This window comes from Python bivittatus, unplaced genomic scaffold, assembly GCF_059951505.1.
Source record: "Python bivittatus isolate LINGU-HERP-01145 unplaced genomic scaffold, Pbiv_v1 ctg000680_np1212, whole genome shotgun sequence".
NCBI classification, from domain to species: domain Eukaryota; kingdom Metazoa; phylum Chordata; class Lepidosauria; order Squamata; family Pythonidae; genus Python; species Python bivittatus.
The window spans coordinates 5,190,016-5,211,364 of NW_028277095.1; the positions used below are offsets into that span (position 1 = coordinate 5,190,016).

Here is a 21,349-nt window from a genome sequence, read left to right on the forward strand (position 1 = left end):
GTATTTTGCAAACTGGGGCAGGGTAGCAAGGTGGGGACAGGAACGTGCTTACAAGGGTTGTTTTCCATTTTAAGGCAGAGTCCTGGAAAACTAATTGACTCAAGCAGGCAAGGCATACTGTGGTAACCAAGCTTTAGGCACAATACTTTACTTATTGTTTAAACATCCAGCCTCATTCATTATATTAATGATATGCCATTGGAATGGATAATACTTTGCACAAAAAAATATGCCCTTGCTTCTAGGGGCAGTAAGGAGAAACAGGAGGGAGGAGATAATAAATCCAGGGAAGAATTGGTCTTCCGCTGGAGTCTATTCCATGTTTGGAGATGTCGTTTGGCGGAAAAGTGAGAAAAAAGGCTTAAAGGAAAACGGGAGGGTTGTCAGTGAATTCAAAAGTAGACAAAAAGCCAGGTTCACATCCCACATCAAGCCATGACTTGCTAAATAGTGGCTTACTGTGTAATGGACAATTGCCCCGGGGTACGCAGCATGCTAAGCCAGCTGAATTTGCCCATTACATCAAAGCCATTAAACCACACTGCAGGTTCATGTGCCGTGTAAAAATGGCACAGATCTTTGAGTGTGCAAGGAAAGTGACAACCAGCTCAGAGGTTTAGCTTGGGTCTGTAGAAAGTGAGGATTTTCGACCATTCTCAGCTCCTTCTTGTTCTTATGCTAATTCTGTAGTCAGAGTTTGTGGTTCACACAACTCAGCCCAAGTGTGGTTTGTTTGGGCTTAGTATGTTGTGTGATACCAGCCAACTGAGGTTTATGATAAACAGACCATGGTTTGGTGCAATTTGTTAACTCGGGCTGAGCTCACAGAAAACACTAGATCAAAAGGTAGTTTATGTATTTACATCTTAAAGAGTCTTTTCTGAAACCAGGCAAGGGTGGTTTGTAAAGGTTCAAAATGGCTTGGCTAAATATGGAGCCAATTCTCAGAAAGCAGACTTAAGCTGGCTTTACTGCAATGCATGACCAAGTTTACAGCAGCCTTCTCCAACCTGATGGCCCTCCAGATGTGTGGACTTCAATTCCCAGAATTCTCCGCTGTTTGCTGGCTAGGGAATTCTGGGAGACAAAAAGCTGCCCCGCGTGGGGAAGGTTCCTTCAGAGCAGTGTTTCTCAACCTTGGGCACTTTAAGACAGGTGGACTTTAACTCCCAGAATTCCCCAGCCAGCATGGCTGTCTGGGGAATTCTGGGAGTTGAAGTCCACTTGTCTTAAAGTTGCCAAGGCTGAGAAATACTGCTTTAAAGCAAACTCCCATGCACTCCAAAGCAGACTTTCTCCAGCATCAACTCCATTCAGTTGAGCCCCTCCAGCTGTACTGCACCCTAATTCCCATAGTGCACAGCCAAAGGCCAGCCTGGCTGAGAATTAGGGGGAGCAGCAGTCCCAAGGTCTGGGTGAAATGCAGTGGGGGAACAGCTGGTCTCTGTCGATGCTCGCTAATAGGGCAGCGTCTCCCCCCGAGCCTGATTCTCGAGTAAACCTTGTTGCAAGCAAGCACTGGGTTTCCTCCAGTTTTGCATGGGGATGATGTGAACGGGCGAGGAGGGGGCTGTTAATTCGCATGTGCCCAGCCCCTTAGACTAGTCTGCACGGGCCATGCCACGCCATGCCACCTCCTCCTCCTCCTGGCGTCCTCAGCCGCCCCGCCGCGCGGACAATGGAAGCCGCGGCCCCTTTAAATCGCAGCTCCCTCCTCTCCCCCGCCCCTCTGCCTTGTTTATAACGCGGTGCCACCGAACTTGAGCCCCGTCCTCCCGCCGCCCCGGCCACGCCCCCGGCCACGCCGATTGGCTAAGCTGCGGCGGGCGGGCGCCGGCATTGGCCCGGGCGCCGCAGGCAGGTTCGGCGGCGCCAGGAGGGAAGTCAGCTGACCTTCCCTGGCCCGTCCACTCCCCCTCGGAGCTGCCCGGGCTGCTGCTGCTGCCGCCGCGGCTCCGCTCGCTCCGCTCTGCTGCCTCCGCTGCCTCCGGCCATGGCGGGCAGGGGCAGCTGGCCGGCGCTCCTCTGCGGCTGGGCTGCAGCGGCCGCCGCCCTGTGGCCCGACGGGGCCGCGGCGCGAGGCGAGGCGTCCGCCGGCACGGGCCCTCCGGACGCCGGGGGCCCCCCGGGGCCCTGCCCCCCTTGCCCCAGAGTGCTGGGCTTCCGCCTGGAGGACGGCGCCTCGGCCACGGGGGGACTCGTCCGCGCCCTCCCGGGGGCCACCTTCCGCCTGCGCCTCTACGGCACCGGCCTGCACAACCGCAGCTGGCCCTGGGTGGCCTTCGTGCCGGCGGGGGCCCCGTGCGGGGGCCCCTCCTCCACGCTCTCGCCCGCGGGAGCCCCGGAGGTCCTGGCCCACGACGTCCTGCCCGCCGGCGAGCACGCAGCGCTGGTGACCGTCAGGGTGGCCCCCGGGGGCCCCCGCGGCCAGTACCGTCTCTGCAGCCCGGCAGGCCCCGGGCGCCAGTGGGCCCCCGCTGCCCCTGGTGATGCCATCCTGGTGACGGAGGACGAAGGCGGGGGCGGCAAGGTGGCCGCAGAGACGTGGCCCCCGCCGCTGCCCCCCTGGCTGCTGGGTACCCTGGTGGCCATGCTGCTGGCCCTCATGGCCCTGCTGCGCACCCTGCAGCTCAGCACCCTGTGGCTGGATCCGGCAGAGCTGTACGTGCTGCGGGACTGCGGCTCGGAGGCCGAGCGGGGGGCCTCCAAGGCGCTGGAGCCGGTTCGGCAGCGGGGGACGTTCGTGCTGTGCTCCCTGCTGCTGCTGAGCTCCTTGGCCCACGCCGCCCTGGCCGTGCTTTTCTACCAAGCCGTGGGGGCGCTGGCCCCTGCCATCCTGGGTGTCGCCGCCTTGGCCTTCCTGCTGGCCGAGGTGCTGCCCTTTGCCATCAGTTCCCGGTGGGGGCTGTCGCTGGCGCCGCGCGGGCTCTGGCTCACCCAGTTCTTCATGCTGCTGACGTTCCCCGTCTCGCTGCCGCTCAGCAGGGTGCTGGAGCTGGCCTTGCGGCACGACACCAGCACGTGCCTGCTGCGAGAGAAGATCCTGGACATGGTCCGGAACAGTGACCCCTACAATGAGTTTGTGCGGGAGGAGTTCAGCAAGGGTGCTCTGCGCAACAAGACTGTGGAGGACGTGCTGACCCCGCTGGATGAGTGTTTCATGCTGAACGCCAGCGCGGTGCTGGACTTCAACAACATGTCCATGATCATGCAGAGCGGCTATACCCGCATCCCTGTGTATGAGGACGAGCGCACCAACCTGGTGGACATGCTTTATGTCAAGGACCTGGCCTTGGTGGACCCTGATGACTGCACCCCTCTGAGCACCATCATCAAGTTTTACAACCATCCGCTTCACTTTGTCTTCAATGACACCAAGCTGGATGCTGTGTTGGAGGAGTTCAAGAGAGGTAAATACGTATCCTTATATTTTCACCACACGTATTGTGTATGGAGTAGATGGTTGCTTGTCCTGTTAAAAAAAAAAAAATGTTGGGAAGGATGCCAATCTGGATGCTGGTGAGCATCTTCCTATCAGGTATCACCTTCCAGTCAGGTGGTTTTCAGACTTTCTGAAAGTTTCTTTCGAAGCTTGTCTAGGGCTGTCCAGCAAGATGATCAGCGATGGTGAACAAACTTCCCTGGAAGATAGCTTGCCTAAATAGTTTGCTGCTTGCTACAGATCTTCGCCTCATCTCACAGAGCATTGAACTTCTGGTCCCTATTAGAAATCCTTTCAGTGAGATCCAGCGATGCCCTTCGTAATCTGTTCACACCTGCATTTGTTGCACGTGTGTGTATTCCATCTTTCTCTAAGAGCTCAAAATGGCTGGTGTGGTATTCTCTCTCCCCAGCCAATAATTTCATCCTCAGAATAGCTCTGTGAGGTTATGCTTAGAGTTAATGTCTGACCCCAAGTCACCCAGTGAACTTCATGACAGAGTGGGGATGTGAACTGACATCTCTCGGGTCCCAGTTCAGCACTAACTGCTCACATTTTCTGTTTCAAGCACATTCTTTGGGATGTTTTACAGCAGTCTGCGGTTCCATAGCAGGAACTGGGTTCCCTCCTCCTTTTTTCATTGAAAACAAGGAATTGAGGCAACTTTTTCCTGAAGTAACGAAAGTTATCTTTGCCTTGTCTTCCTTTAAAAAAAAATAACCATTTGGTTTCCTGGAAAAGACTATCCACGAGTTTGAATTCTCCAGAACTCCTCCTCAGGGAGTTAATGGGGAAGAAGGAAGAAACACTGGCCTAATTTTGAGACTGTCTTCCTTCTTCCCTGTCCCCCACTATTTGTAGCATCTTGTCTCATGAAGTAGACTATTTTATCCTGTTTACCATGGTCCAAGAATAGTATTATTTGGGTGTTTTGAAGTTAAAAGGTTTGCAAGGATGTATTGCAGTTTATTTTATTTAAAAGTTTTTAGCAGTAGGCTTGATGAATCACATTTGCCTCACTTTCAGAGGCATTTCTGCAGTTGCCTTGTACGGGTATCTTGCTTTGGGAACCCGGGAGAATGTGAATATCTCTAGCTCATGATGTAGGACAAGACCATCTCAATGATTCAGTGCATCTTTAGATGTGGAAGATCCTAGGTGCCGTTCCTGTCAGCCAGTAAAAGTTGGGAAGAGACTCCTCTCCTTAGTTGTAGTAGGAAGTGTATGAATAAATAATTCCATGTACTTAAAGACAGCTTCTAATGTGAGTGAATTCTGATCCTGGTGCGTTAAGGGTTTATCAGTTGTTGCACGAGCTGAGTAAAATGATAAATTTTATTGGGCCAGCTAATTATCTGTGAACATTGCTAGCTGTTGAACTCTGTAACCTCTCTGTGTGCTCTTGAACTATGCGAGCCTGCAGCAGAAAGACATCATAAAAAGGCCCACAGGGTCCACCAACTTGCCATGCAGTTCAAACTCTTAAGCCAGTTTCTCCCCAGATTATACTTCAGCTCTCATGATCCCCAGATACCACAGCTAAGGAGAACATTCATGAAGGACATCAGGATGAGAAGGTTGTGCAAAACGGGAGATTGCTCCGTATTTTCTTCCTCAATAGGCATTTCCTGCATAAGTTGGCAAGAGGGAAGACGTTTATTGCTTTATATACATATTCCTTCATGTTATGGCCCCTTGCATCTTCCCAAGACATATGTGCAGATGTGATCGCCGTATGGGACCATATATGTCTGCTGACACGTGTTTTCTTCCAGGGAAATGCTTCTGCGTGTGGGAAGACCATGCTTGGTGGCTTAAAATGCTCCTGTGGGCCCAAAAAACGGGATGGGAGCAAAGAAAGAAAGTCAGCTATAAAGCCAGCTTTTTCAGCCACAAGGACTGCTTTTTCTCAGTCTGGCTGAGGACATAGTTGGTTAAATCCTGCACAAAAATAAACACCTCTGGACTGGTGCAGTTCTCAGGTCAGGGCTTATTTGATAGAGTATGTTTTTTTTCCCCATATCCATCATAATAATTGATTTTGCATAGAAAACTATTGTGTCAGGAAGAAAGATATCCTTGTACCCTTTGCTCTGATGTACCAGTTTCCTATGTGGAGGGGGTTTACCTTTATCAAGAGCATCAGCCCATCGTGTAAGCCCCCCACCTGTCATCAAGAGTGGCAGAATCTAGATTGCAAAATTTGCCTTTATTCTCTCCTGTATTTGTGGGTCCTTAAGGTGCAACAGGACTCTTTGTAGTTGTAAGTTGTCACAGTAAGAGAAGAGCCTAGCTTCCCCTTTACAAACCCAGATCCAGGTTTCTCCCCTGAGGGAGTGTGAAGCTGTGTTCATGGTGTGGAAGCAAGCCACCTTCTCTTCTGTTTCCTGGTCAATGTGGAAGATGCCCAGAATCAGACCTGTCTTTCATCTTACTGACTCTTAGGGTGAAACTGGGTAAAATACTGGTGCTATTTTTTTTCTTGAAGGAGGTGCCCCAACCCTAAGGCTCTACTACATTCAGAAGTAGATTAATGAGATGTTGCTGTTTTCTCAGATTGTATTTGGTTGTTTTAATTTTTATGATCTGATATTGGGCTCTAATACATTGCTCGTTCATTCATTCTTGAAGAAGTACCTCTGGAGGTTCATGCAATTTTTCCAAACACAATTATTAGTAATATGTAAGTCTGGTTTACACTGTGTGGTATATCATACCTTCCCATACCATTCCATCCTTAGAAATCATCCTTGCTTCCATCACATGCAAATACTGCTTCATGCACTGCCTTTGTTCTTCAAACTTCTCTCCCTTTTTTTTCTTTTAGGATCATATAATCTCCATCCAGCCATGACTTTCTCAGTCTTCCTAGAGATAGATAGAGAGAGAGAGAGAGAGAGAGAGAGATTCCATTCAGTTTTTACTCATCTGCTGTCTGTGACCAAACCACCTCAAACTCTTTTTTTTTCATGCTGGTTACTCACTTCTGTATTCTATATTCAGTTTACTCTCTTTTGTATTCATTTCACCAGCTATTCAGTCTTGACCCTATCTCTTGTGGTTTTGCCACACACTCTTCTCAATACATTGTTTCTGATGCATTCCGATTACTTGTTTGTTTCTTCTGATGTGCCCACTCTCACTTCCATATAACAAAGTGAGTAGAAGCACGGTCTCTGTCAACACATTTTAACATTTCTCTGTCCATTTTCCCACCTTTAGTAAGCATTCTACCAAGATACATAAATCATCTACCTTAGCTTTTTGCCATTTATGTATAGCTTGCAATGGTTTACTCCATTTTCCCCATCAAACATAATTATTAGTAATTTTCAGCTTATCCTTATTGTATTATGCAATCTAACATTCAGAATTATTTGGGTTCTCAGCCAACAATGTGGCATCATCTGCATACAAAAATATGTTTGTTTTCATATTCCCGACCAACACACCTCTACGATTACCCCAAGCATTCCTTGAACACCACAAACATTCCATCAGTGGATAAAAACAATCAAGGTAATATTGCACATTCTTGTCTTACTCCTTGTTTAGTATTGAGTTACTCACCAAACATTCCACTTATTCTCATATATTCTTGACTTCCATCATATACTGCTCCTACCCCATTCAGTACAGGTAATTCTCACTTCACAACCATTTGTTTAATGACGGTTCAAACTTTTCAACCTGTTCTCACACGTATGACTGTTGCAAACTGTCACACCACCCTCTGCAAGTGATGTGATCGTGATTTGCAACCTTTTTTTACAATGGTTGTTAAGCAAATCATTGTGGTTATTAAGCGAATCGTGTGATCGTTAAGCGAATTCTGGCAAAAAGCATCCATTGGGGAAACTGGATTTGCTTAATGACCATGTGATTTGCTTCGTGACTGTTGTAAAAATGTTCGTAAAATCAGGTCTGATCATGTGGTGACTCGCTTAATGACCACCCTGCTTAATGACCAATTTTCCGGTCCCTGTTATGGTCGTTAAGTGAGGACTACCTGTAATTAACTTTAGGGTCTGTTTATTTATTTATTTATTTATTAAATTTGTATCCCGCCCATCTCCCCTTTTAAAACATTCTGTAATTCAAGGCTAATAGATGTAGTAAGATTTTCTTTCTCACATACAGCTACACTTTCCAAATGTTGCTCATTGACACATCTCACACTCTTTCCGTCAGAACTCTACAAAGTATCTTCTTGGGCAAATTTGCCAAACAAACCCCTCTGCCTTGTTTATATTTACTCTTGCTACTGTTCCCTTTTTATACAGGAAAAGTAACAACATTCTTCCATTCAGGCACACATGCAGCCTTCACACACGTTTTAAACAACTCACACAGCCATTCTAGAAAGAAACCACTTCCATATTTTAATATTTCACCAATTCTATTGTCTACACCTGCAGCCGTAACTTTTTTTGTTTCCACGCGGCTCTGCATTTTTCATCTCTTTTCATCTTAACCGTTCCTTGCTCTTTTTGAATACATTCTTTTGTGACTGTCTTTTTCTCTCTGATACACATTATTCAGTACCTTTCTCTAATCCTAATTTTTGCAGCAGTCTGTCTCTCGTAGACACCTTTTTCACATCCACAGCCTCTTTCACTTCATCACTCCTTCTTGTATCCTTTTTCATACCTCCCGTCGGTGTAACTCCAGACATGTCTGTGGCATTCTGTAACGTTTATTTTCATTCTGTTCCAAGTAGCCTCCACATCCTCTTTCCGTGTGTCCTTTCAATTAATTGCATTGGGACGTTATCTTTTAACACTTTTTGGACAAGACTTGTGGCTTCTCTTCCTGCAGCCATATGTCTTTTGCTTCCTTCCTTTCCTTCCATGTTCTTCCTTCCTTTTCATTTTGCTAAGACCCATTTTGACGCCATCAAAAATCATCTGTCCCTCCTTCAGGACTCCTCCACGCTTTTGTATCCCTCACTAATCTTCCTCCTTATAAATAATCAAACCAGTCATGCTTTTAGAATTACAGTGATTCCTTTCCTTTGTATACGTATGAATAGGATTAATGTTTACACTAGGTATTTCAAAGAAGCAGGCCTTATTAAAAACAGATACTCAACAATCTCCATTCTCATTCATTTCTGGGGTCTCCAACTGGCTCAGTCACTTCTTCTCTGCTCTCTCATCTTATCCGTTCAGTCGTGTCACCTCACGGGAAAAAAAAACCCTGGATCACGTTCATTCAGAATGCTGCACAATTTTTCCCCAAACTCTTCCCTTGTACTTTCCTTATCACCATTTCCATGCACCTATCATGGATTCCTATTTTACGTGCAGCGACAACCATCTTGAGGACAACATTTTAGCCCTTTCATTCATAATTAAGTTTATACTTCCCTGTGTGTATTTGTCAGCTCCACAAGATCAGACCACCTTCCTTCAGATCCTTCCTCTCTCTCTCTCAGTTTTAGAGACTGACAACATTCTTTTTTCCCACTTCATTTCTTAAATTCTTAGTATTTACTCATCGTACATCACAAGGTCCCTTCCCTGTGGTATAGTCATTACCAGGGGGATTGATCTGACTGACCTCCCTAGTACCACATCTAGCAGCCCTTGCTAATGAGCCTGTCTGGGGTAGCGGGGAAGATGCTGGATTAGGAACTGGGAGACGGTGAGTTCCAGTCCTTGCTTGGGCAGGGAAGCCAGCTGGAGGACTTTGGGCCAATTACTCTCTCTCAGCCCAACCCACCTCACAGGGTTGTTGTGGGGAAAATAGGAGGCGGGACGTGATTATGCCATTACGTAAACGGCAGGATATAAATCTAATAAATAAATTGTGGGATGTGGACAATTCCAAGCTCCTGGCACACCCTCAAGATTGTCAGCTTCTGTGTTTCAAAAGAGATGGTTTGAAAGATTTTCCCGATGCCAAATGTATTATCTTTTCATTGCATTTGCATTCACCTGAGTGTCTCATCGGTTAATGTTTTAAACCAACAAAATTGGTGTTGCCATGGTCTGGATTTGCCTAGGACGCTTAGGAGCTGTGTTTGTAGAAAATGCTAAGTTTTGTTGTTGCTAACCTTGTTCTCATGGCTTAGCATGTTGTGTGAATGCAGCCTGTTTGGGGATAATTGTGCAAATCCAGCAAACGAATGGATTAAATGAAAGAACTGAAACATTTTGTATGAACATAGCCATTGCGCAGCCAGCTAGTCCTTCCTAGTCCGGCAAATTCCCAGTGTGTGGGACTGCAACACCCATCTTTCACAGATAAAGGCTGCTGACTGAGGATGATGGGAGTTGTAATCTAATATAGCTGGAAGGCAGCAGACTGAGAAAGGCTGGTATAAGCTGCATGTTTGTTTATAAACAAAAGTCTATTACTGCTCTGTTTTAGTGTTTAAAAAAATCGTTTTAATTATTAAATGAGAGTGTGTTGTAGTGGTTAAGGTGTTGGACTGGCAGAGGGGAGACCCGGTTCAAGCCACAGGTGCACTCTTGGATGACTTTGGCTAACCCATCCTACCTCACCGGGCTGCCATTATGGGAAGGAAAAAATAGGAAGCCCTATTTATGCTGCCTTCAGCTCCTGAATGAAAGGATATAAAACTAACCAATAAATAACATCTAGTGTTTACGTAATTATAAAATACTTTGTAAGCTACCCAGGAAACGAGTGTTGCAAAGTGACCGTTACTGCTTATCCTATGAAATGCAGCCTTTTGGGTTCACTGAGCATAGACATAAGGCTTCATCTCCAGAAGCTGCTCTCAGTTCAGTAAGTTTTTTTTTCTCTCCAGCTCAAGTCGTCTTGTGCTCCAGAACCCCATCACAGCCCCCCCTTACTGCCCCCCCCAATTTTCTATTTCCGGACTGCCTTTTTTTGTTGAAACCGGGATGGTGTGACTGAACTTTGTGTCTTTCCAGCAACAACAAAGCCAGCAGGTGCCCGGGCGGGAGCAGGGAGGGTGGCGCCTTTGATTTCAGCCAGGGGGTGACGCAAAATACCATCCTCCCCTTGGCAAGCGTTCCCCCCAGTTCCTGTTTTTGCTTTCTCCCAGGATACGCCCAAGAGAAGCATCCCCAGCAGCCCTTTAGCCCACTGAACGTCTCTGGTGTCTGAAGCGTTCCTGGTTCACCCTGAATTTCAAAGGACCAGATAAATATTAGCAAGAAGGGAATGTTTGTTTTGGATTTTGATATCTCGGCTTTGGGGATTAAAGAAGTGAAAAGCCTTAAATCAATAAAAACTCAGACCTGCCTAAGGCGGCGGCTCCAGGAATATATTTGGGTGTAACAGCCTTGCCATTTTCACAAGCCGGGCTAAGCCAGGATTCTCCAGAAGCCGAGCTTCCGCGGGAACAAGCAGCATTATGGGGGTTGCAAAATGCTGCAGTGCTCCATGAGTTTTCTCCTGCCAGCAGGAGTAGCGGACCAGAGCTAACGGCTCTGCCCGGGATTTCTTCGGCATTTGGTTTGAACTGGAAATCCTGTCGCCTGTCTTAACAGACTAGGGGCAGAAGCCGAGAACAAACCCTGTGCTCTGTTCCTGGCATGCTTGAAGTGAAACAATCCAGGTCTGGTTTGCATGGACCTCTAAACCAAGTCGGACACGGGACTGCCAAGGTTTGCTGAGAAACTTTCTTCTAGCCAAAGAAAGTAAGCAGAAAATCCTTTGTTCTCATGTAAGCTGGAAGTCTGATTGACTTCTGGGTTATTTATTATTTGTGAACACAACTGTTGGTTATGATTTCAGCCTATTTGCCTCTATAAAGTTTGGGGAAGTGTGTGTGTATATACACACCTACCTACCTACCTACCTCTGTACAACTTTTTTGGCAACAGCCCAGCAGTGTTTGCCACTGCCTTCTTCCACAATGTTTTTGGTCTTCCCAGCTGAGCCTACAGCTCAGGGATTTCCCATTCAAGTGGTAACGAGACCTCATCCTGCTTAGCTTCAGAGCCCAAACATGGTCCCCTGGCCAATGAGGGGTGTGGATTCTACATATTTCCAAAATTATGCAGTATATCATGAATTGTTGTTCATTTCAGTTGACTTTCAAAAACAAAGCAGAAGCTAGCCATGATGGGGGAATGGGTTTAAGGCAGTGTTTCTCAACTGTGGCAACTTAAAGATGTGTGGACTTCAACTCCCAGAATTCCCCAGCCAGCATGGCTGGCTGGGGAATTCTGGGAGTTGAAGTCCACACATCTTTAAGTTGCCACGGTTGAGAAACACTGGTTTAAGCACTGTTGCCCCCTTCCTTAAAATGAACCGCAGGGGTAACATGGCTGCTGTTTTGGTACTCCCATATGTATAATGATCTCCTGTTTTCCACGGTATTGTAGGAACAGTGCAGCAGTGACCAAACAGTTGTGTATTTATAAAGCACAGACAGGTAGAAAGGCCATGCCCTGGGCATATGATCACCTACTAGAGGAGGCTGAGTTTTGCCATTTGATCTGCCTACAACAGTTCTTTAAGGTCGCCCACGCTGCCACTCTGTCCTCAGAGGTTCCAGTTGCCTGTTAGTGCCCGTATTTGCTATCCTCCTCCACGCTTGTAAGTTTGCCGTTCCTTATTGAGGTGGTCTATTTTTCCATCTCCCTCTGCAAAATCGCACCTGGCCTTCACGGGCTTTATTTGTGGTGGGATTTACATCTTTCCCACATTGTATGAATGGAGATCTGGCTCACTTAGACACCTGCGCACATTCTTCTCCAACGTGTTGTCAGCCAGCTGAGCTACAATTCAATGGATCCATGTCCCTGTTCCTTGCTAGTACAAGTCAGTTCTTTTACTGGCGAAAGCCAGAGAAAACATCAGTTTGGATCAAATGGGGGGGGGGGGGGGGTATTTCAACTGCCTGACCTACAGTGAGTGCCCCTGGAACAGGGACATCTGTAAGGGGCCAAGTGACGTCACGCGCACTGTGACATCACTGCGCAATCGATATCATTGTGGCTTCCATGGACGCCTCTTCTCCATGCAGCAGCCTTTCACAGTGGGATTCCAATTCCCATAATCCACTGCCAGTGGCTATGGGTTGTAGGGTCTGCAGTCTCACCGTATCCAAAAGGGGCGAGTTGGGAAAGGTTGGGAAAGAAGCTAGCTTCACACAATCATGCTAAGCCACCTCGTGGTCTGGTTTTGGCACAGATACTGTCTGAGCCCAGAAAGCGGGGGGGGGGGGGTAGTAGATGACGGTCAAGCAAGCCGTGGTTTAGTGCAATATCGGAACAAAACCAGGCCCTAGATGAAGCAGCTGAAAAGCAGTTAAATTCATGAATATGTTTGTTTATTTCTTATAGTTTTGACTGCTGTATGCTTGGCAGGGAGAAATCATTCTGCATTAGTAAAGGACCTGGGTCTTTTATGTTTTTTTTCCCCCCTCTCCAGCCCCCTCCTGAAATGCTTGGCAGGAAGAGCCAGTGACACCCATGACCTCAGCATAGCTGTGGGGATCTGGCTGCTCTCCTGGGGAACAAAACAACTGATTCACAGGTTGAGTTTGCCACTCCTGCACTTTCTTCCAAGAGGGCCAGGTTATTTCACGCCAGAGTTTAAACCTCTGAAGAATCTCAGGCTTTCCTTCTTCCCTCCCCCGCTTCCCAAACTCCCTTCACTTTGATTGTCCTCATAACCAAGGGACTCTCTGCACCTGACATGTGGCAGGAATTAACAGTTTTGCTCCGATTCACCCCAACAGCCAAATTAAATGAATCTTTGGGGGTTAAATGGGTGCTCTCCTGCTGTGTCAAATGGAATGCAGCTGCTGAGTATCGGCATAACTTTTGGAATTAGAAAGTTTGAGACTCTGTTGCAGCTCTTAATTGTGCAGAATAAACAGGGCATTAACAAGGAGCTTTGATTGCAGCCAGTTGTGGAGGGCGCCATACATCTGAATGCGGATGATCACAATGTGCCTCTATTTCAGAGCTGTGCAGTGCGCAGAGATGGTGTTCCTCGCTTGGCTGCATTCGCCAAACGGTTATAGGAATGCATCAAATTCATACTTGTGGTTTTCACCCAGCAAGTGGTCCATGAAGGCCTGTTTATACACGCTGATATTTTTAGCTTGACCCAGGGAGGCGGGAAGAGACTGGCTGTACACGCACGGCACATTTCCCCCTGCTTAACTATGGTTTATCCAATTAACTAATGCTGTACCAACCTGTGCCTTACGGTTTCTCAAAAGTTTTCTTCCCTGGGAAAGAGGCTTCTGTTTTTCTACTATTGTCAACAAGCTTTAAGGTAGAGCTGGCAGAAGTACTATGGCTAATATTGTTGCTTTCAATGATGCATCTTTCGTTTTGGGGCTTCTCTGACTGCCCCCTCTCCTGTCTGTAAAACAGCCTCCTCGGAGGTCCCCCCAAGCCCCCAATCTCTTTTCTTGCAATTTAAAGAAAGCCAGGGAAACTGCAGGTTACTGGAGTGATCATAGCAGTAGGATAGTTGGAGCAATATAAGATGCCTCATCTCTCTCTATCCATCCTAACGCCTTCCCTCCGTGAAAACTTCCTGTGGTTTCTCTTTTCCGATTTTTTTTTTCGAAAGCCAGTTTTCTCTTTCACCCCCTGAGACTGGCCATTGGTAGAAAAACCTCCCAGCCACGAGAATTTCACTGCAGTTTCTCTTCTCTAAAAATCTCAAACAAATTCTTTCTCATCAGGTTAGAATGAGCTTTGGAAGAAGAACCTGGCGCTGCAGTGAACTCCGTGCTCAGGGTATGCGTGATACGCTGAACCGTAACTTAGCTACACTCTGCGTGCATCAAGACTCTCGGCCAAATGCGGTTGGCTAGCTTGGGGTTAGATGTGGCTGTGTTCAGTGACGAAGTAAAATCTTATCCTTGAAATTCTAAATGATTTAAAATAGTCTCCTTGAAGGATCTGGATGAGCAAACTTAAAATCCAGGACCAGGTTTCTTACTGGCAGGTCTGTTGAAGGCTGTGTGATGGATAAGGCCAAAGGAAATCATGCATAGCAGGGTTCCTCAACCTTGGCCACTTTACGACGGGTGGACCTCAACTCCCAGAATTCCCCAGCCAGCAAGGCTGGCTGGGGAATTCTGGGAGTTGAAGTCCACCCGTCGTAAAGTGACCAAGGTTGAGGAACCCTGATGCATAGGAATGCCCACTCTGTTTTTCTCTCTCCCAAGCACCAGGCTTTGGGAAAAGGGGAAATACCTTTCTCCAGAGGTCCAAGCTGGCTGCCCTTCTGCTTTAAAAAACATCTGCGCCTCTATCCGGCAGTGCAGTGGTGTTCTCAGACAGCTAAAACTTGTCACCTGTACCAGAATGTATGGCTTCTGCATGCTCTTCATTGAAATACCTGTTAGGGATTCCCCTGTGAAATTTCTCTGCCTCTAACTCAGTGTTTTTCACACTTGGCCACTTTAAGATGTGTGGCCTTCAGCTCCCAGAATTCCCCAGCCAGCATGAATTCTGGTAGTCGGCCCACACATCTTAAAATTGCCAAGTTTGAAAAAACGCGGCTCTAGCTTGAACCAGAGAATTGGTTTGGTGCAGCTCCTCTTTGTTCCACTGAGGCAGAGTATTTCACGGGTCGCGCCCATGATGGGGCTCTGAGAGGGCAGCGTGACCACTCGGCCAGTTCCTCCTTGCTTCTACAGCTGCGTTTCTTGGGTTCCTTCCACCGCACTGCAGGTCCCTGTGACGGAAAGCCGACTTCCCCCTTTTGCTCAGCTCCTTCTTTGACATGAGCCAAAATGCACGCATCATGCCACTTGTGGGCGGCGTCATCAGCCTTTAGGAAGCCTGGAGCGTGCATAAGAACAAAACAGCCTCCTGCTGATGTTTGGAAGGGCTCTGGACCGGCTTGGTGGCGCACCGCCAGGGTTAGCGCATGGGGCAAATTCCAGGCCATTGTGCGCTGCCTGGAAACTTTGAGGACCACTAAGAACAAGAAAGGAGAGGCATCTTCTTCAAAGGGGATGCCCAAAGGGGCCAAAGGAGTGAAATTGGGTGCTTTGAAAGAGCTCATTTGTATTTAAGAAGCATCAGCGCCCCACCTTCCTGCATGGCAGCGTGGAAGATAATTTGTCAACAAAATGTCCATTCATTCTGTGGAGGGCAATGGAGGATTATAATGAAAGCCAAATGGCGAAATGCAGCCAGCCCGTCCGCTGTCTCTTCTCAGTATTCTAGCAAAGTACCCCAAAGATTTGAGATGAACATTTGGTATAATTGGAACTGTTTTCATATGCTGCTTCGAATACTTATTTGCCAGGCTGCAGGTGGTTTTCTTGCATAGATATGCATTTCCTCCAATCCCAGTGGAATTCCTTCTTCCAGGTGTGCCCTAACAACCCTGCGAGGTAGTCACCCCAAAGATCTTCTGCAGCTGAGGGCAGACCAACTGTTTGGAAGGAAATCGCTATACGTACTTACTTCTGTTTTCCTCTCTACAAGGGAGAAAGGTCTTCTGCCCAGACTTCCCCAACCTGGCACCCTTCAGGCATGTTGAGACTGCCCTGTCTGGTGGCCGCCAGGGACGTCAGACTACAAGCCCCATGAGTCACAGTCAGTGACTAAGCTCTTCAGCTGGCAAAGCTCTCTGTTCCTAAGGAGGGGTCCTTCCCAGCTTCACCTGGGGGTACCAGATGGAGACCCTTGGTGGCAATGTACCTTTCCATAAGTGCCAGCTGTCGCACATCACCCTGCAGGGCTCTCGCTGGAAAAGTGGTCTCGCTTTATTTCTCAGCCCTGGGCAGTAAGTCAAGCAAAGGAAAAAGTAAAGCCGAAGCAGTGGGGAGGGAGGGAAGGAGGGAATCAAAAGCACCGTCAGCATATATAGAAAGGCATCAGCTGGATGGAAGTGGGTTGGGTGTGTGGCATGTCATGAGCTCGGCCAGCCAGCATAGGAGTGAAGCACTTAGGTTCATTTTACAGAGCCCAGACTCACAGGTGAGTTGGCTAAATCTGCGTCTCATTCGTGTGAAGGCTTGTAGCCTTTTGGCGGCCAAAGACCATGGTTAAAGTGTTGAGGGAAGGGTCAGGATGCCAAGAGGATAGGTTGCATTTAGGTGGGGCAAGGTGGGAAGAGGAAGTTGGGGAAGGGGTCTTGCTCAGTCGCAGTGTTTAGGCAACCTTGGCTGATTTCCAAAAGTTAAGCTACAGTTATCACGTGGATGGAAGACCACCAAGAAAAGAAAAGAAAAAAACTTAAAAGAAGGCAGTGAGAAGCTACCTGTGGATTGTTGCCAAGAAAATAACGTGGACTTGTTTGGCAAAAGAGAAGGTTAAAAAAAACAAAAAAACTAAAATATCTATTATAGCACTTATATTACTGTTTCTATCTGTTTCTAAACTCCCATGTGAAAAAGGAATCCATACGGTGGTTGATTTCGCTACACATTTAAATTCAATTGAAGTTGCATCGAGGTCATGAGAGGCAGGAGCCCCTTCTGGCACATGGGCCTAATCCAATCCCTAAAGCAGTTCAGGCTCTCATTCAGAGCAGGAGTAAAAAGAGCCAGAGAGCAAGAACTGCCCCCCCCCCACACACACACATGCAGACACTCACCCCTTTCCTTTTGGTGCAGTACACACAGTCCTCTACTTACAAACTTTCAAGTTATGAACTTTTGCCGATATGAACAAACTGGTCCACAACTCCAACCTAGAAGGTCCTGGAAGGCGCGAGAAGGTAGGAAAGGGTTAGTTTACAGCATGCCTCATATGTACGCTTGGCAGCACTGTCGCACATTGGGAGGTTGAGCGTACACCATTTTGGACGCTACCCCATCCTGTCTGTTCGCTGATCTCATAGTATTTAGTTTGATGAGCCTATGCTGTCACCGTCAGGTATTATGGCATACCTGCCGCTTATGTAAGGTAAGAACTGTACCGTGCGTGTTTTTTATACTTGGTTGGACTTACGAACAAAATGGACTTACGAACAGCTTCTTGGAATGTAACCTGTTTGTAAGTAGAGGACTGTCTGTACAACCAAAATGGTGGCCTGTTGATACAGATTCTCCTCCTGCAAGTGAGGAGTTCTGAATAATTCAAATGTTTGCCTGCTGTTTGGTGCGTTTTCCGTGACCCTAATACTTATCATCTTGCGGTGAGAACCAGGCTGGTGCAGTGGTGAAAGGGCTGGATGAGGAGTAGGGAGACCCAGATTGTAGCCCCCAGCCCCCAAAATTCCCTGCGGGACTTTGGGTGAGACCCTTCCTCTTAGCCCAGCCTACTTCAGAGGGTTGTGGAGGAAAAATGCATCTTGCACCATGCTGAAGTGTAGGCCTTCTGCCAAATGAAAATACTAAATATTACTTGGATTTGGGGTCATTTTTTTTTCCTGATGAACCATAAAATGACCATTTATTAGGTCAGTTTAACTGCACCTTTGCAAAGATGTTATCTGTCGTGCTTGCTTACTCACTTCTGTACCACCGCTATGAAAGACCAACATTGGAAAAGACAGGTTAAAGAGCGAAAACAGCAACTGATAAAAAGGGGGAATGTATCTGTGTCTGTGTGTGTGTTCATGCGAAAGAGAGAATATATATTTGATCTCGGAAGACATGGCAAGCTTTTAGAATAATCATATTTGCTATTTCTGCCTAGAGATCTTCTGTTATGGATGGAGGTAATCTATTAGGGAAGAAAGTTTGTTTAGCATTGCTAAGAAATGGCGATTAGATTTTAATAAATTTACCTTCACGGCAGGTTTTCCCCAAAGCTCTTTGTTGCTGTGTCAGCTTTTCAGCCAAAGACCTAATTATCAATCATACCGCCCACAGGAGACGTATTTAAGATCTATATCTCCAACGTGCAGCCCGTGGGCGCCTCCTTAGCCCTTACCAAGCTTCCTTCCCCACGTGACCTTTTTTAAAAAATCAGATTTCTTCTAATTAAAAACATAGGAAACTGATCTGCTGCAAAGTAAATTGGGAGCTTGCAGCATGATTTTTATTTTCAGAAATGCTTCCCCAGAAAATAGAAGTGGTGCGTTTGGAAGTGATCCCGCCTGCCCAGAAGAATACATAAATAAAGGCAACAGGGCAGAAGTGCGGGTCAAGGGATGAGAGCGTTGGTAGAGAGTAGCCTTACTTCCTGGTAAATGGGATTGTGGTGATGAGATCTCTAGTCTGCTACCAGATGGCAGCAGTGTGTTGGGCTTTTTTCTGTCTCACTGCCCCCTAGTGGCCCTCCAGATTTGTGCAGCCCAGATGTGGTAGCTCTACTACCATGGCCATTTTGTGAATATTTGTTTGTTTGACTTACGTGACCACCCATCTCAGCATACACCTCTAGGCAGGTAACCACAATTTAAAGTACCAAATAAAAGAAAAATAAAATAAATCCTGCAGTCACAAACTCAATACAAAGGCACCAAGGTCTAACTCAGAAGCTTCCCAGCCTGTGAAGAAGGGAGAAACAGCTCACAAAAGCTTCTGCCTTTTAATAAAATGTGTTAGTCGGAAAAGACTCTACCAGACCTGATTTTCTGGTACACAAAAGTTGTACCCAGCAGGCTCGCTAGGGCAAGACTTGGGGGAACAGCCAGGTCTTGCCAACAGAGTTGGGGCCATCCAAATCTCAAGAGCATGGGGTCCCATAGACCAGGCACCATGACAGGAGAGGTTCCACTATGGCTGCAGTCCCACACCCTACTCCCCCGTTGGCTTCAAAGGGTTGGGATTGGCCTTGGCTGCTCCTCTTCTCTTGCGCAAAGAGGAAATCTGTGGCAGCTTTGGCCCATTTTTTGCAGAGTCTGTGGTTGGGTGCTAAGCTTTGGGGGGCTTCTTTCTCTCCCCAGGGAAATCCCACATGGCCATCGTGCAGAAGGTGAACAATGAAGGGGAAGGGGACCCGTTCTACGAAGTCATGGGCTTGGTGACCCTGGAAGATGTCATTGAAGAGATCATAAAGTCGGAGATCATGGACGAGTCAGACGACTACAGTAAGTGGGTTCCAACGCAGGTATGGCCTGTTTAAGGCTTCTTCTCTTCTGCTCCTGACTCTTCTTATTTTTCTTAGCCCAGTTAAGTTTGCTTTACTAGGATGACAAGTTTTTGCCATCTAGAGCTCTGAAGCCCATCATCCCACACCGAAAGTAGAGAAGTGGGGTGGGTTCTAGAATTAGGGAACAAAGCAACCTCTGAGCATACAGTTAGCTCAGTGTTTCTCAACCTCAGCAACTTTTAACATGCGTGGACATCAACTCCCAGAATTCCCCAGCCAGCATGCTGGCTGGGGAATTCTGGGAGTTGATGTCCACACTGCTGAGGTTGAGAAACATTGAGTTAGTCTGAGGACTTACTAATCCTCCCACAGATCTCCACTTCAGGCTTTCCTCCCCCGTTTTCTTTCATGTTTACAGTCCAGTTTAGTGCACCAAGTGGCCAGGGACTTAGAACAAGATATTTGTTCTACTGCAAATTCCACAGAAGCTTCCATTTCTGTAGCAAGGGTCAGGAACCACATGCCCTCTAGATGTTTTGGGCTTCAGGACTCCTCTCTCCCTCCCTGTATGGCTAGTGGCAAGAAAATTGTAGGAGTTGTTGGAAACATCTGGGAGGTATGAACTTGGCACCCCTCCTCTGCAGCTTTGTTCTGTGTTTACGAGAGTTAGCTGAACATCCTCAAAGTGAGCTGCAGAGCATTGTTCATCATTGTTGTTATGGCAGGTAATGCAGTAGTTATGTCAGAGATCAGGAAAAAGAGTCAGGAAAATGTGTGTGGTAGTTTGGTTCTCCCTCAGAGACCATGTAATTGTTTCTTGGTTCCTCACCTCCCAAGTTATGTGGTCTAATGAAAAAAAAAGTTATTTTTTCCACCAGGAGATCTCTAGTCTTTTTAGTCTGTAAAAACAAACTTGCAAAGAACGGCTCACCTTTCAGAACATTTGTAATGATTGTGGGAGGAGGGGGAAATGATGCCTGGGCCATTTTAGATTTATTTATCTGTAATCATTGTCATCTGCTTTTGGGGTGTTTTAAAAAATTGAATTTCAATTGAATCGACATCCTCTAAACAGGGATGGGTAACCTCTGGTCTGCCAGGTATTGTTAAAATACAGCTGCCAGCATGGCCAGTGGCGAGGATGCTGGGAGCGCTAGTTCGGCAGCATGTGGAAGATCGCCTTCAGTCATTTTATTCCGCTGCATTTTGGTCTTTGAGGTTCCTTCCTTGTATCTCTTGGAGATGTTTGTGGCCACAACGGCTGGAATCTCGGAGTGGGGGGTTTGAAATGATGCCAGGATATGAAAGGCTCTGCCCATAACGATGTCCTGTGATTTTCCTGCCCTTGCACAGAATTGTGCAGATGTCCATAACGGCTGTGTAGATTGATTCCTCTTGCTGTCTCTTCGCCCCCTCCAAACTCCAGGGGAGAACAGGTTGAAGAAGAAGCCCCCTCCGCTGGGAACTTTGATGGATCGCCGGAAAGAAGATTTCTCCTTGTTCAAAGTTTCTGACAATGAGTACAAGGTGAAAATCTCCCCTCAACTACTCCTAGCTACCCAGCGCTTCTTATCTAGAGGTAAGACCATGGAAGAGGCATGTCTTATCGTAGAATCGGAAGAGATTTTGGACCTTTCTGTTTCATTCTGCTTTTCTATCTGGGCCACCTGGAGAAAAATGGAAAAGATTCCCCAGAGCCCTCACTGGATTTTTGCTATGGCTTGTTAAGGACTAGCAGCTTCTAGTGCTGTTTAATCTTGAACACAGAAAGGAAAAGGACCCCCATCAGGTTACCTTGGGCAGGACGATAGGCCATCATCCTTGGCTATCAAGAATCCTCAGTGCAAGGGGATCGTTCTCTTAAATTCAATTTACTTGCTACATCGATTTCATTTCTAAGCATAACAAGTGGCATAGGATGAAAAACTGGGGGCAGAGGAGCCAATAATGAACAGCTGGCATAGTCAAACTATGTATCCCAATATTAGAAATG

General features: G+C 47.1%; 1 protein-coding gene across 3 annotated transcripts in view; it reads left to right on the top strand.

The window, feature by feature from the left end:
- Window positions 1-1,899: 1,899 nt before the first annotated feature.
- CNNM3 (cyclin and CBS domain divalent metal cation transport mediator 3) overlaps window positions 1,900-21,349 on the top strand; it is a 36,546-nt gene continuing 17,096 nt past the window's right edge. For all 3 annotated transcript variants that reach the window (XR_015798143.1, XM_088152071.1, XM_007429741.4), the window contains exons 1-3: window positions 1,900-3,410; window positions 19,211-19,354; window positions 20,783-20,935. Coding sequence is in view for 2 of the 3 variants with exons in the window: in XM_088152071.1 (XP_088008197.1) it covers window positions 1,994-3,410; window positions 19,211-19,354; window positions 20,783-20,935 (1,714 nt within the window). In the remaining variant the exon portion in view is untranslated. The remainder of the gene's footprint in view (window positions 3,411-19,210; window positions 19,355-20,782; window positions 20,936-21,349) is intronic.